We start from the raw sequence: 16,106 nt of genomic DNA on the forward strand, positions 1-16,106 counted from the left end.
ATATCATTCGTACTCGTGGATTATCTTGTATTCAGATATATTAGAGGGGAGAATCCCATGAACAATCTTTACAATCGAAATCATCCATTTTTTAAATCAAATCCATCATCAACCCAACCGAGGAGAACTAAATTAATTAATGGTCAACTTGGCCAGCGCAAATGATGTGTGTAGTTTGTTTCCACTCCCCATTTATTATATATCCACAATGTTAGTTCACAATTACCAACCAGACTTTGTCAACCACTTTCTTATGAGTCATTGATCCGATGTTATTTCCCATTTCGCAACTTGCAATTTAGACAGAGAGAGAGAGAGATGGGGAGCATGGCAAGTCTCAAGGACAATCCCTTCTTGTTAATCCTCATTCTATGTTCTTTTATATTATATGCGCATTCACAATCATCAAATTCTTGCGATTCTCCACTCAACCTCGTAAACCCACTCCCTTTCGACACTTCTTCCCTCCAATGTCTTCTCGTGTGGCCAGCTCAAAGCTTCGTCCTCAGGGTAAGTCACACTTCCAAAGTTCTTTTTTTTTGGTGTTGGCAGATGGAAAAGTTCAAGAATCATAGCCATCTAATTGTCTCGTGTGTTCGTTTCAGTATGGGCAAGCATCACCAAACGTATGGAGCTTTGTGCTGTCGGCGCCCAATCCAAACTCATACGTCGCGATGGGATTCTCACCCGACGGGCAAATGGTGGGCTCGAGTGCCGTAGTTGGTTGGGTTGAAGCCGATGGTACACTCAACATTAAAAGGTACTATCTAGGAGGGCAATCATCAGATGCTGTCACACTGGACTCATCCGACAGTAGACTAAAAATCTCAAACTCATCAATCCAACTGGTACAAAACCAAATTTACATGGCTTTTCAAGTGACCTCCGACAAGCCCACCACGAATCTGCTATACTCGTTTGGGCCGCGGGGACGGTTGCCCGCCTCATCCAGTTACACACTCGTCGAGCATCAAGAGAGGATCTCCCTTGCCTTGGACTACACTACAGGTAAGTACTGCAAACATTGTTTATTTCAAGAAAATGTGGGATACTCGACCGTGATTCAAATTAGGTAGTGATATCTTAAGGGGGACTTGATTCTTTGTGGGGAAAAATGTTTAGTGGGAGTAGGTATGGTTGGCTTCATCGTGGGAGTTGGTGGATGGTCACATACCCTCGAGTGCATTGTCGATTACTTAAATATTGAATGTGGATACTTGACATCATTTCACAAATAATATTGGATAAAAAGAGTTGGTGACGGTGGAAAAATCGAGATTTTAAGATTTATGTTATCAAATTTCAATTTTAATATATTTTTTTTTACGTGACGTTTGTCCATGTCACATACACTTTTCATAATATCACTTCAATTGATACGGTCGATGGCATGTAATAAAATAATTATGTTGCTAGGATATCATGGAAGAATGGTTCATTAAATATGTATGAAGGGGCTAAGAGATTTAAAGTATATATTTAAGACTAATTTGATTTAGACAATGTTGTTAGTTAATAATTAGATGATAAAGGAAGAACTAATCATACAATAGATACCATATTTAATGAATTTTTTCTCCCAAACTTAACTCTAACGTTACATCTTAACATACTAAATAAATATGAAAAATAAGACAAAAAGCAGCTTTTCTTTTCTTTTCTCTCCCAACTTCCAAAGTTGCGTAATTAATCAATTAACCCACCTAAAAGTTGATTAGGTTTTAAAATATTTAGTATATATTTTTTTTACTTCTTTATTTTTTGTTATTGGGGTTTGAGATATTATTTGTATTCAATTCTATATAATGTACCAAATATATTCAACGGAACGATTGGGTTAAGAGGATAAAATAGTTTTATGGAGCAAAATATAGCATTAAATTAGGTTGGTTAGGTTGTATTATGTAATAGAGTAGGTTTCTTGTAAGACAGTCTCACGAATCTTTATTTGTGAGAAAGGTCAACGCTACTGATATTCACAATAAAAAGTAATACTCTTAGCATAAAAAGTAATACTTTTTCATGGATGACCCAAATAAGAGACTCGTCTCACAAAATACGACTCGTAAGACCGTCTCACGTAAGTTTTTATCTATGTAATTTATTCAATATTAATTAAACAAAGCTTGAAAAAACGTCACGTTCTTCATTACGGATTTGTGGACTCAATAGGTTGTAGAAGTCAATCCCATACAATCAGCACGTGGTTTAGATATCATAGTAGGTCTCCATTGAAACGATCTTTCAAATTTTTATCAGTCAAACGACTCAATCCAGTCCATATCTACAATGAAAAATAGTACTTTTGACATAAATTTTCATAGGTAGGATTAGAGATCCATCTCTCAAAATTGAGCCGTGATTGGACATCATATTTATCGAATTAAAACTAGGCTTGAATTTGAAAAAGGTCAACTTAGGAATTTCCACAAGTTTTTCATTATCTTGCACATACAATATGCGACCTTTTGACATCTCCTTGCGTTGATCGAGTCACTGTTGTCGAGTTTCAGGTCAATTTGTGAGTACCCAAAAAACCGCAGAAGCGAGTCTCCGGAGAAGCCATGGAATCTTGAACATGTTGGGTTGGGGTATTCTGTTGCCGATAGGCGTAATGGTTGCAAGATATATGAGACAATGGGATCCCATTTGGTTTTATTCTCATGTCGCCATTCAATCTTGCGGATTCGTCTTGGGAGTCATCGGGGTCATCTGTGGTTTCGTCCTGCAAAATCGTCTCAAAACACCGGTTAAACGGCACAAAGGCATCGGCGTTTTCATCCTCGTACTCGGTTGTCTACAGGTTTAAAACTACAGATATTGTTCCTTTTATATCAATCGGTTAGCTACCATTTTTATTTGAAAAATTACATGAAGTAGTTGTTACTTCATTGTGCAGGTGATTGCATTCTTGGCTAGGCCAGACAAGACATCCAAAGTGAGGAAATATTGGAATTGGTATCACTTCATTGTGGGAAGAGTTTTGATATTTGCGGCGGCTGTCAATGTATTCTATGGCATACATTTGGGAAAGGCTGGGGCAGGATGGAATGCTGGTTTTGCTAGTGTTCTTGTACTATTTTTCATCATCACTCTCATTCTAGAGTTGAGGGCTTGCATGAGGAAATGATTCTTTCTTTCTTTCTTGTTTATTTATTTTGTTTTATAATTTGTGATTTTGCATCGTCAGACCAATTTATAATATATAATTTTGGTAGTTTTCATTTTTCAATTTCGTTTTGTATTTGTGGTTGCGATCGATATAATACCAATTATCATCGACACTTGATATATGCGTATATTAAAATTTGATGATTATATCATAGGTCTATACACTGTAGACCTTTTCTTGCAATGAGTGTAGCCGACACTCTACACACTGATTTATTGCAATGAGTGCAGTTGTTTTTATCAATTTATTGGGTACACGGGAAGTTGACCACACCTTAAATCTGCTGATATTTTTTGTAAAAAAATTGTACTAGACTCATTTTGCTATATATTTTGGAAACAACTTGGCTGAGCCACAGCATAAGACGAGCGAGTATGTCATTTGTGAGACGGTTTTTTTCTATGAGACGTGTCAATCTTACTGATATTAACAATAAAAAATAATACTCTTAGCATAAAAGATAATATTTTTGTCTGGATGACCCAAATAAGAGGTCTATCTCACAAAATACGACCCGTGAAACCGTCTCACACATTTTTTTGCCAAGACGAGCATATAAAAAATACTGTTATAAATAAAAACTCAACTCAAGTAACCAAAAACAATATTTTTATGAGTAGGTCTCATGTGAGATCGTCTCACGGATGTGAGACGGGTCAACCTTACCCTATTCACAATAAAAAAGTAATACTCTTAGCATAAAAAGTAGGCAAAAACTTATGTGAGACGGTCTCACGGGTCGTATTTGTGAGACGGATCTCTTATTTGGGTCACCCATGAAAAAAGTATTACTTTTTATTGCCAAGCGTATTACTTTTTATGTGAATATGGGTAGGGTTTGATCCATCTCACAGATTATGATCCGTGAGACGGTCTCACATGAGACTCACTCTAAAAAGTAATATTTTTTATGGATGACCCAAATAAGAGATCCGTCTCACAAATTTAACCCGTGAGACCGTCTCACACAAGTTTTTGCCTATTTTTATAATCAAGCAAGTAGTTAGACAACATCATCGTTAGGCTTGTCAAATTGGGTCAGGCCCGTCGGTCAACCCGCCCCGCCATAAAAATTGAGCGGGTTGGGTTGATAAATAGTAGCCCGTTTGGAGGCGGGCCAAATGGGTTGAGCCCGTTTGGGTTGCGGGCCAAACGGGTTGAGCCCGTTTGGGTTGCGGGTTGGCCCGCCAAATTATGGTAGAATTTTATATTTTTAAGTTTTATATAAAAATTCATATTTCTTCCTTATTTTTTCTCATGTGCCTAACTTCAATCACTCTGTTAAAATCTCTATGCTTCTAATTATTTTTTGAAGATGTTATACTCTCCAGTCTCCTCTTTTTTTTTTTTAATATTTAACTCAAACTAATCAAGAATTATCAAAATAATATAGTAAATTTTCGAAATTTACAACCGTCTGTTTACTCGACTTTCTATTATCTTCCGATGTTTCTCAATTTTTAAAAAAATGTGGATGGTAAGAGCTAGGTGTCTTGTGCGGACAAACCCTTAAGATCGTTAATTTTTGTTTTCTTGTGATGACAAATCCTTAAGAAACTAGAGAAAGTGTATACTAAAAAAGATTTGGAATTCACATTTAAAGGTTTCATTTATTTACGGTTGGTGATATTACATGAGTTAATTTTTAGTACATGTGTACGATGAAATCTTGTGTGAATTAGAATAAGTACTTTATTTTTTTATGGATTATGTTTATTGTTGTATGCTTTTAATGTCTATTTCAATGTTTTTAAGTTTTTTATGAAACTATTTGACTGAAATATATTTTTCTTCTATGTTTATTTTAATATTGTTTAATATTTTTTTTTAAAAATAATAAGCGGGTTGGCCTGTCTAACCCGCAGCCCAAGGTGGATTGGGCTGTGTTGGCCATTTAGAGGCCCGCCCCGCCCCGCCTAATGGCGGGTTGTGGGCTGGCCCGTCCCGTCATCTCGTTTTGATATGATGCCATAATCGGTTTCAGATATTTTTTAATAACATGGACAAATTTGATATTAACAAAAACAAGAACAAGAACGAGGAATCTTGTCATTAGACTATTGATCTTAATAGAAAAGTCGAATTCTGGGAAACGTGTGGACTTTAAATTTTAAATATGTATATATGTAGAATATTTAGGTTGATTGACAAATCTAAAGACTGGTTAGAAATATGTAGGAAATTAAGGGGTTTTATGCAAATATGACACAAGTGGCCAATCAAATGTGGCGTTAAATTTAACGAGAGAAAAAAAAAGAAGAAAAAGAAAAAGTTGGAATCCATTAGGGAGAAGAATTCGGGGAACGGATGTAGTTAGAAAACCCTAATCGAATTTTTGTCTCCTCTCTTTCCAAATTTCGTGTAATAACAGTCCCCGAATTCTATATTTCTCCTTTACACACTCTGTTTGGACACGTATAATTTCGGATTCATTTTCTTATAGCACAATCCATAACCCAGGTTGCAGAAATTTCGGTGATTGGGCGGTTGTAATCGAGCTCAAATTGATTTAGCTGAACTGATATTTTGTTTCGATTCCTTCGAAATTTCGGATCCGGTTATTCTCTACGGTTGCTCTGCTTGCTGGGGGCAATATTTGGCTTAGATCTACCGTTGCTGGTGTAGTGTTGATTTGATTTGACGAATGGATGACCTGGATATGCTGGCACGAGATTTCGGGTTTGGGCCTCGAGGAAAATCGAACCCTATGAGGTCCGACCCGGTCGATCGTTCCCGTCCTGCCGCCCAATCATCCTTTGACGAACCATTGTTCAACGACGTCTTTGGGGCCCCCTCCAAGTACTCCTCCAGCTTAAAGTCCAATGCTAACAGCAACAAGCAATCGGCTATGAATGATTTCGATTATGATACAATTTTCAAATCGTCGGAGCAAAAGAGCAACGATAACAATAGTAAGAAATCGTCGCTACCTGTGTATGATAAGCCGGTATACGATGATGACATATTTGATGGGTTGCCAGGGTTGAAAAGCAAACCTGCAACTACAACGGCGATGTTTGATACCGACTCTTTGGGTACAGATAAGAGTAAAAACCATCATACGAATTTTGATGATCTATTGGGGAACTTGACGAGAAATGAAAAGGTTGAGCAGACCAACAAAAGCAGTAGTGCTAAGAAAACCTCAGCTTCACAAAATTTTGACGATTTGTTAGACAGGTTTCGAAGCAGCAGTTCTGCTACTGGAGACAGGTATTATTTTATTGTTGTGCTGGTTAATGATGAACTGTTTAGTTGTTTTTTTTTTCAATCAGTAATATGCTGATCTTGAATTGATATGTATTAGTTTGGGAAATGTAGTTAAATGTTCGACACGAGGCTATAACAAATAGCACTAGTATATGACATGGCTATTGGCCTTTATGCAAATATATTATCATTAGCTTATGTAGAGTGGTTGACAGATCTTTGGTCATGGAATTAATGATCTTCATGATTAGTTCTAATACCCTTCTTGCATTATCACGCAAGACACTCCCGAAGGCATATCATATGAGAGTAGCATGCATGAACTAGTGATATAAATCTTTGTGGTCTCTATTCAAAATACTTTTGTCACATTGAAGTTGTACGTTCATAGTGCCTGTGCTAATGGTTTAAGCAGCTCAGAAGTAACATTTTTTGACTCTTGACTGCTGGCTAGTGAGTTTGAGGTCTATAATTAGAGCTCATTGAAGTAAATAGCCTCTTGCCTTCCCTTTCTCTATTTATCATGTAAATAACTGCCCAAGTTGTTCTGAGATAACTACATATGATCTCAATCAATTTACCCATGTTTTGATTCACTGTTCTATAAACTCATTATTCTACAATTTCTAATAGTAATTTGATGACGGTGTAGATCTCCACTAGATACGTCCATAGGAATTAAGTATTGTAAGTCGGTGGATAGATTGTTGAGCATCAAGTCTGTTGACTTGTGCTAATTTTTTGTTCATATTTCAGCCATGGTACTGTGTGCTTCTATCCTAGAGCAAGTTGGTAATGATAGAGGAAATTAAAACAGGTCTTGCTGCCTTAAGGGTCTTGAATCCGGATTCTGGTGGAGGTGATATGAGCTGGAAGGAAGGAAATCAAAGAGGCTGAATTTTGAGATATGATTCAAAAGAAAAAAATTTGTTCTCTATCGAGAAGATCGCTTCTTTGGCAATCAACTAATTTGATGGTGTGTTAAATTGTTAGATGTTTGTTTAGTATGTCCGAGGTTGATATGTTTGTATTGTAGTGAGTGTAGTTGAATATCCATCTTCATGTTGTTGCAGTTGGGTCCTAAACTTTAATCTCTTAACCACCTAATTGCGACTATTTTAATTTAAGTGTGAATGCCTGTAAGTTCTCTAATTTTGTTTGGCTGGTGATATTTTGTTCCGTCATTTTATGTGCATTTGAAATTGTAGTGGGGAGACAACTAATTCCGAGTCCTAAGTGTTGAAGTTATACTTTCTTCGGATGAAGGAATAAATTGATTAATCAAAAATACATTTCATGTTTTATGTATTTTACATCTATAAAAGAACTGTCAACATTTCTGTTACATTATGTGAACAGACCAATACCAGAGTCAACTTGGGGCTCTGTACCTGCTGCTGGTTCAAAGCAAAGGCCTGGTGTGGCGGATGATCCATTTGTCATTTTGGAATCAACTTCAGCCAAAGGTTCTTCATCGTCCAGATTATTTACAGATCCACTGAAGGAAACCAATAAGTCTGAAAAATCTAGGAGTGCAAGTGCTGAAGTCTCATCTGGTAGTGGTAAAGCATTTGATGACTTAGATCCACTAAATAATTTTGGAAACTCTTTGCACACATATTCCACCGAAAGGGAAATTGGAGGGAAGGATGTTAGTCCGTCGAGACCAACAAAATCACAATCTGGTACAACCAGAGAACCTGAAGGGAAACTCCTCTTTTGGGAATTCAGAGAGAAATATGGAAAAGAAAGTTCCTCTTGACCACTTCCAGGAACCTCCTTTGTTTGATGTGCCAAATGCTTCAGTTGATTTCCAGAAATCTTCTGGTCAAACTACTTCATCTCATATATATCATGAAACAGGCACAGAGGTTGATATGGCTTATTCATCATCAGGGCAGGGACAACAATATGATGAAATATGGTTAACTGTATCAGAAATCCCCCTTTTCACGCAACCAACAAATGCTCCGCCTCCATCACGACCTCCTCCTCCTATTCCTCGGCAAGGTACAAAATTGGAAACACGTTACTTTTCTTCAAGTTCAAACAAGAAGAATGGTGATTTCTTTTCACCTCCAAGTTACACTCAGTCTTCTCAAAGTCCCAAGCTCACTCCATCTGCTGCCCAGGGTAAAACAGTTTCACAATTTGATGAACTTGAGGATTTTGCGAAGGGTTTTTCCAGATACAGCTTTGACGAAAGCACCAATCTTCATTCCAATGAAGAAGCAAATACCTTCTCTACAGCAGCTGCATCTGCAGCTGCTATGAAGGATGCTATGGATAAAGCTGAAGCTAAATTTCGATACGCTAAGGAAGTACGTGAAAGAGAATACGCGAAGGTTGCAAAAAGTAAGGAATCAGTGCAGATTGAAAGAGAGGAACAAGATTGTGAGGATGGAGAACTCAGGGAAACCCAGGAGAGGGTGGACCATGAAAAGAAACAAAAGGAAGAGGAAGAGCGAGAAAAGAGGAGACTTGAGAGGGAGAGGGAGATTGAAAGGGAGAAGGCTAGACAAGCCGTGGAAAGGGCTACTAGGGAAGCACGTGAACGAGCAGCAGCTGAGGCACGTGAAAGAGCAGCAGCTGAGGCACGGCTAAAAAGTGAAAGAGCAGCAGTTCAGAGAGCACAAGCTGAGGCCCGGGAAAGAGCTGCTGCAGAAGCTAAAGAGAGAGCAGAAAAGGCTGCTGCAGGAGCCCGGGAAAGGGCATCTGCTGCAGAAGCTAAAGAAAGAGCAGAAAGGGTTGCTGCTGAAGTCAGGGAGAGATCAGCTGCTGCTGAAGCTAGGGAGAGATCAGCTGCTGCTGAAGCTAGGGAAAAAGAAGCAGCAAATAAAGCTGCTGCAGCAAAGGTTGAATCCGAAGCTAGGCGTCGAGCTGAAAGGGCTGCTTTTGAAAGGGCTGCAGCTGAGGCTCGGGAGAGAGCTGCTGCAGACGCCCGAGAAAGGGCTGCAGCTGCAAAAGCAAATCAGCGGAAGAATGATAATGATCTTGATTCCATTTTTGGCACTGGTCGAGCAAGCAGTGTACCAAGGGCACACGAAAATCCAACTGTAAGTGCCTGTACTGATACTGTGAGATACTTTTTTTTTAAATTCATGTGATTGTATTCTACATGATCAAGTTTTCTGTTATTTATTCTTTCTGTTTCTTGTTCAGGATTCTATGTTCAATCAGCAATTTCCGAACAAGGGAGCATCTGAAGTTACAAAGAAGATGTCCAGTGGTGTGTCATCCAATAGTAAGAGAGCTTCATCCACTACTAATATCATCGATGATCTATCTTCTATTTTTGGAGGTATGTTGACTTATAATGTTTAGCATTAAAATGTTGTGGAACATCTGTGGCTGTTAATTTCCTGTGCTGATCTCCGAATGATTTGTCCCTCAAAGCTGCCCCATCATCTGGAGAATTCCAAGAGGTCGAAGGGGAAACTGCAGAAAGACAAAGAGCTAGATCGGAGCGCGAACAACGCACTCAGGAGCGAACGGTATGTTTGTCATCTCATAAACGATAATTTTATTTTTTGCCAGTATATTTAGTAGTTCCTGTTGTTTGATTTTCTATATGTGTTGTTTCGTTGCAATTATATGATCTGGATCCACATTTGCCCAGGCTAAAGCACTTGCTGAGAAGAATAAGAGGGACATTCAAGCTCAAAGGGATCAGGAAGAAAGACATGTAAGTTCCTGCAGAATGGTCAATGCTTGGTGGTTATGACTGGCTAGCAATGATATTTTATATTTTCCTTTAATTCTATTGGTTTGTATACATGAGAAGGATGTGAGACCATCTATTACTTATCACTTGAAGGCTGATGCCTTCATCCTGCACATATAGTGCCTCTTTGTCCTTTGCCCTTTTGTATTCTAATTGTACAGTGCTTCTTTTGACGCTGTCTTTTATGGTTTCCCTTTCTTTTTGTTGCCTTTTTTTTTGCATACATTTGTGGATGTTGATTTGGACTTGACTTCATTGTAAAATTGATACTCTTTTATTCGAACTCTGGGATCATGCTAGATGGTTTGAATTTTATAACATAATATGTTTTATTATTGAATTTTGATTTGTTATCTGTTTTGTTTTTATTTATTTTTTGCTTCCTATTCTTATTTGTTTCATAGTTTCTATGTCTATTGACCAAAATAAATTTGTTGAAAACCAGATGCGTATTACTCCTTGTTCAGGTAATAGGAAAACTATGTTCTATTTATTCTTCTTGTCATGGACTTCCTGAACTTCAGCTTATGGTTTACTCAGATTGTGGATTATGCCGTGCCATAAAAAAAAGCTTAGAAATCTTCATTCCTGATGTTAAGTAAAAAAAAATTTGGTGGAATAAAAAACAGCAATATAAAACATTGTTTAGCCTCAGGATTTAAAATAATTTTAGGCTTCAGCTTAGATCTCTTTTTCAGTTGAAGGTGCTCCAGTCGATTTATCAGAATGTACTTCATATGGTGACCATATTGTTTACCTGTCTAACCTGGGACTTTCTTGTTTACAGAGGATTTCTGAAACACTAGATAGTGAAATCAAGCGTTGGGCTGCTGGCAAAGAAGGAAATTTACGTGCTCTTCTGTCAACTTTGCAATATGTGCGTCAAATTTTCTTCTTTATGTACAGAATCTGACACTATCTAGGCGCACAAGTTTTCATTCGGCTATCATTCTCACAGATATATGCGTGTGATTTTTTCACCGGGAAATCAAACTTGGGTTTAAACTGCATTGTTTTTTTTTTAAATCATCCCGTCTCTTATAAAGTCGTGAACTGTTTCCTGGATGGACAGGTGCTCTGGCCTGAATGTGGCTGGCAGCCTGTTTCATTGACGGATTTGATCATGGGTGCCTCTGTCAAAAAAGTATATAGGAAAGCTACTCTTTGCATTCATCCTGACAAGGTGCAGCAAAAGGGCGCTACTCTCCAACAGAAGTACATTGCCGAAAAGGTTTTTGACCTGCTCAAGGTATTATTTCAAATTCTTAATTTTAAATTTTTTTATTTTTAATTCTTCATTATGCGTACGTGGGTTTTTTCAGTGTTAAGCCTAGCATGGTGAAATGAGAGAGAATATTATTCCAGCAAAGTTTTATTAATAGGAATATGTCATTCAGTAGTTTATTGTGTCAATTGCCAATTTTAGTTCCGTGAATATATCCCAAATCAATATAATCTTTCCAATTTAAGGGATTGACCCTTGAAAAATTATGATAAGTCAAAATCGAAAATCTTATATGAATTTGTAATAAACTCTACATATGTTACTCTTTAAAATGTTGGCGTAATTTAGCAAATAAAATGCATGCGAGTTTCAATTTTACTTTAATTACTCTTTTATGGTAATCAAATTAATTATTTCGTCTATATATCCTAAATTGGATGCTTTGATTAGAAATTTGGAAATATTTTGGTGAAAAGGGCGAAAGGTGATTGTTGGAGAACTGCTATGTGATTAAAATTGTGAATCATATTATCACTTACATGAAGGACTGAAACACATTATATAGCCGAAGAAACAAAGAAAAAATTGAAACTTTACTTGTTTTTGAAGTTTTCTATGCCAATATATTAGCATCGCCTTTAAGGGAATGATTCATTAATTTGAGTTTAATATTGAGCCAAAATAGGAGGCCTGGAATAAGTTCAACTCAGAGGAGCTCTTCTAAATGGCGTCACAAGCTCTCGTCTTTGAACTGCTGCTACCTCCCAACCGTTTGATTGAAATAACACTGGACTCTTCTATTTGAAACATATATGCGCTTTCAATGAGCCGCACCCGGATATTGTGCATTTTTGGTCTTTCGAAAGTGCTGATTATGAATCGAGACCTTTGCGCTGCCGATATATTTGATTGGTTTGTACATGTGTTCGGACTGTATATTGTTGTCTATGCCATTGATACATATGAAGCATCTTACGCGAAATAGCATTTATCCAAATATCTTGTGATACAATGTAATGATTTATTCAATTACCCTTCTCATGTACCTGAGGTGATTGTATTTTGTTTTGTTTTTAGCTCTTGAAATATCGAAATCCAAATTATATTATGGTTATTATGTTGTGGCTCTTTTCCATTATTCAGATTTCAGTATTTGTTTGGCTGCTCTCTATATATTTTATGTCACAACTTAATTTTGTATCAGATAGGTTACTCAATGACCTTTCTTGTTGGCTTAATTCTCTTAAGCTTCTTAATAATGCACGGTAAATCTGAATTTTTTGGTAAAAAAAAACCATTAACCTTGACAAACTCATGCATTAGAGGCAGAGGTTTCTTAACTTCCAAACCACATGAAAAATTCAAGAAAAAGAAACCTTCACACGATAAGTCCGAAAGAATTGTGAGATTGATTATAAATCAATATATAAATAAAATAATATATATAATTTTGGTTATCTGTGAAACTTGAGTGTTCCATGAAACAAAGTACTTAAAATTATTATTTTTCATAATATCTTTGAAATTTTAGAGTGTGTTTGGATGCTTAAAATTTTGGATTTGAAAGTAGGATTGGATTAGAAATTCATAGATTTAGAATTCCATCTTGTATTTAGTTTGAAATTTTAAAATTCATTTCTTGTTTGGAAAAAAATAGGGTTTGAATTTGAAAATTTAAAATTTTATTTAATAATCTTAATTATATTTTACAAAAATCAAGATTTAAAATATATTATTCACATTATCAAAAAAATGAAAAATTAATTTATTCTTTATATCATTTCAATTATATATTTGTGTTATACAAATTACATAAACTCTTATATAATTAATTAACTAATTTTGATGAACACAAAATGAATTATTAAAATAAAATAATCAAACATAACATCTGAATATTCAAATTTAAATTTTACGAAAATTATTTCAAAATTAAATATTCAATCACGTCCTAACTCCTAATTTTATAAATATAAAAATAAATTATCATAGAATAAAATATGTAAAAATAAATAAATTTATCGTTTAATTCAACCATTATAAATAAAGATAGTATAAAGATAATAATTAAATTTTTTTGTCATAAATATTTTTTAGTTTAATTCAAATCCAAATCTTATCAATTCTACTAGTTTTGAAAATATTTGTTTATATACAATAAATTCCAATCAAATTTCTTAAAATCTAATTCCATTTGTAAAATCTAACTAACCAACTGAATAATATCAAGATCTAGAAATCTAAATTTCCACAAATCTCTCCAAATTCATGCTTTCAACCATATGATTAAGGTTTCACGAAATTTTTGTACAAGTGTCATTATAGTCTTCATTGTCTCAATCCGGGGCCGGGGGATTCCGTACATCTGACGGTCCTAAAAAGCGCCAGGTTGGGATCAAGTACAACTCTATCTTAATCCGATGCGTGTAACTTTCATATGTTCAATACTTGGAAATTTCTTCTTTTGGTCATTTATTTATTGATCATCCTTCCTGTTTTTAATTCAAGTTCTGAAAGCTGCCGTTATGGAATCCATCCATGCGAAAAAAGAAGAAGTGGCATAGTTTTCGAGTTCTCCCAAGTAGAGCTTGATCTTTTGAGACTTACAAATATTTTTTGTAAACCATCTTATTATTCGGTACTACTGCAATTGGTGTGAGGATTCTAACGGCAACTCATTTTTTTTAAGTCGACTGAATTGTGGAAGAACAGACACTACTTAATTTCCATGACAGCACCCGGCTTTTCTGATGGGTTGAACAAGATTGATATAGCTTTAGTTTTCCATGTCCGTTAGTGCTGGCCCGCTGGGGTCGGTTGGGTGGGTTTAAAAAAACATTACATTCATAACTCTGAAACGATAAACTGATTGGATCACATGGCATTAGAATACAATGTAATTTATCTAACTTTAAGGATAGTTTATATGATTCAAGGTGGTATCCAACTAGAATTGTGTAGATAAATTCTTTTACAGTCGTCTTCATTCATGACACTTTTGATGATGTGATTCTACGGATCGACTAGAACCGGCTAGTACATATGCTAATGATGGAGAGAAAAACCACATTATTTCTACGAAAGCTAATTCTATGGTGGATCATGGAGATGCTGGTGTCAACAAACTTTCTGGTGAAATTCATTGCTCGAGACTAATTCCTTTGCATGGATGCTCAGACAGTGAGACTTTTCAGCTTTTGAACAATCGTATGTTTCATTCAATTATTATTTACTGGAATTACACGTGTCTTGAATATTTCCTGCTATCATTCAAAGAATCGACTGATAAACCAACTTGAGCTCTGTCTTCCCTTGACCCTCAAAGTAAGGCCAGGTTGATGGCTTTCATGCTTGATTTAGGTTCTATGTTTTTATCATAAAAAGCCTTTGTTTTAGAAGCCAAAGTAGAGATATGGAATAACTGCAATGTCATCATCTATTCATGGAAATAAGCCTTGGTTTGCTTAATTGTTGCCAACCTAAGACCCGCATATCGTATTTGAGATTTCAGCTAGTGCCATCCTGTGAGGCTGTAACAGATCTTTACAGTTTTAATGTATTTAATTTTTTATTGTCCCCTAGAAAGACCAGTTTTGTACACAAGAAGAGTGCATCAGCCTGGGGCCAAGCTTTTCTTCCTCATCTGGTATGATGGAACATACTTTTGCAATCGCTCAACTCCAACCTGAAGATAAAAATCTCCATCCCCTTTCTCATGTAGTATTGATTATTGTTTAATTGTTTCATATAATGCAGCCAACAGTTTCGAGTGGTTTGCGGAGGGATTTCTCGAACGAACTCCAACAGGCAACGAACAATGCAAATTCTGGGCTATGACAAACACTAAAACCAGTGAAGATTTGTTATGTGATAAACTTGAATTTGCTGGATTCAGGAGCCTTTGAGCCATAGAATTTGTCTCTCTGCTTGTTAACCTTCTTTGCATGTTCTGATGTAATATATCTGCACAAATCTCGAATATATTTATCCATATCATGTGCATATATATTATTAATGGAGGGTTTTATTCTCAAGAATCTGTCAAGCAAGCTACAAAATATTTGCTTTGATCTTTCTCTGTTAAACATTGTATCCATAATTTTTTTCCCCTCTCAACACTTTAATTTAGTATTTTAAAACATTCCTGGTTACGGATCCAAAACCATAAGTGAAGGTTTGCAACATTGAGGTGAATACATAAAGGGATGGAATTGGCCACATTACAATTTTGATAATTTAAAATTCATTCTCAAACTATGCTGTTAGTCAATTTTTGGTGCATCTAAAATCTCACAAATATAAATTATATATCGATTCAGATCAACAAAGTTGGGGTTTATATCATATTTATAAATCCATCCATGTGTAAGATTTTTAGAAATTGTGCTAAAAAATTTCGGCCAGAAGTGATGCGGTTACATCATAGAAGAACTTCTCAAGTGAGAAGTTTCGAATCGATAAAAACCAATTTTTTTTTTCAAAATAACAACCTTTATTTTTATGAAACCTATGAAGACCACGAAATCACTTGACTAAATTGTTTTTGATAAAAACTTGTGTGAGACGATTTTACGGGTCGTATTTTTGAGACAGATATATTATTTGAGTCATCCATGAAAAAATATTACTTTTTAGAGTGGGTCTCATTTGAAACCGTCTCACAGATCCTAATCTGTGAGACGGGTCAACCCTACCCATATTCACAATAAAAAGTAATACTATTAGCATAAAAATAATACTTTTTTATGGATAACCCAAATAAGAGATTTATCTCA

General features: G+C 35.8%; 2 protein-coding genes and 1 long non-coding RNA gene across 3 annotated transcripts; all 3 read left to right on the forward strand.

Annotated features, from left to right (window-relative positions):
* The first annotated feature begins 155 nt into the window (after positions 1-155).
* On the forward strand, positions 156-3,289 carry LOC140835777 (cytochrome b561 and DOMON domain-containing protein At3g07570-like). The gene is made up of 4 exons (XM_073201187.1): positions 156-510; positions 606-1,008; positions 2,514-2,803; positions 2,900-3,289. The coding sequence occupies exons 1-4, from the start codon at positions 319-321 to the stop codon at positions 3,128-3,130; spliced, it is 1,116 nt and encodes a 371-aa protein (XP_073057288.1). The 5' UTR covers positions 156-318; the 3' UTR covers positions 3,131-3,289.
* A 2,136-nt stretch (positions 3,290-5,425) lies between these two features.
* On the forward strand, positions 5,426-12,448 carry LOC140835796 (auxilin-related protein 1-like). The gene is given in 9 exon segments (XM_073201206.1): positions 5,426-6,385; positions 7,742-8,081; positions 8,083-9,438; positions 9,545-9,683; positions 9,779-9,876; positions 10,002-10,067; positions 10,894-10,983; positions 11,179-11,355; positions 12,017-12,448. Coding segments are annotated over 9 exon segments (2,874 nt in total). The 5' UTR covers positions 5,426-5,816; the 3' UTR covers positions 12,056-12,448.
* Positions 12,449-14,909: 2,461 nt separating this feature from the next.
* LOC140813394 (uncharacterized) lies at positions 14,910-15,368 on the forward strand. Its single transcript, XR_012113933.1, has 2 exons — positions 14,910-14,977; positions 15,088-15,368. It is a non-coding gene; the product is annotated as an uncharacterized lncRNA (long non-coding RNA).
* The last annotated feature ends 738 nt before the right edge of the window (positions 15,369-16,106 follow it).

Source organism: Primulina eburnea, chromosome 1 (assembly GCF_022965805.1).
Source record: "Primulina eburnea isolate SZY01 chromosome 1, ASM2296580v1, whole genome shotgun sequence".
Lineage (NCBI taxonomy): Eukaryota > Viridiplantae > Streptophyta > Magnoliopsida > Lamiales > Gesneriaceae > Primulina > Primulina eburnea.

Excerpts from the sequence above, each read along its gene's own strand:
- LOC140835777 (XM_073201187.1), top strand. The coding sequence starts at position 319 with ATGGGGAGCATGGCAAGTCTCAAGGACAATCCCTTCTTGTTAATCCTC. Across the intron at positions 511-605 it reads CTCAAAGCTTCGTCCTCAGG|TATGGGCAAGCATCACCAAA; the intron begins GTAAGTCACACT and ends TGTTCGTTTCAG. Across the intron at positions 2,804-2,899 it reads TCGTACTCGGTTGTCTACAG|GTGATTGCATTCTTGGCTAG; the intron begins GTTTAAAACTAC and ends TTCATTGTGCAG.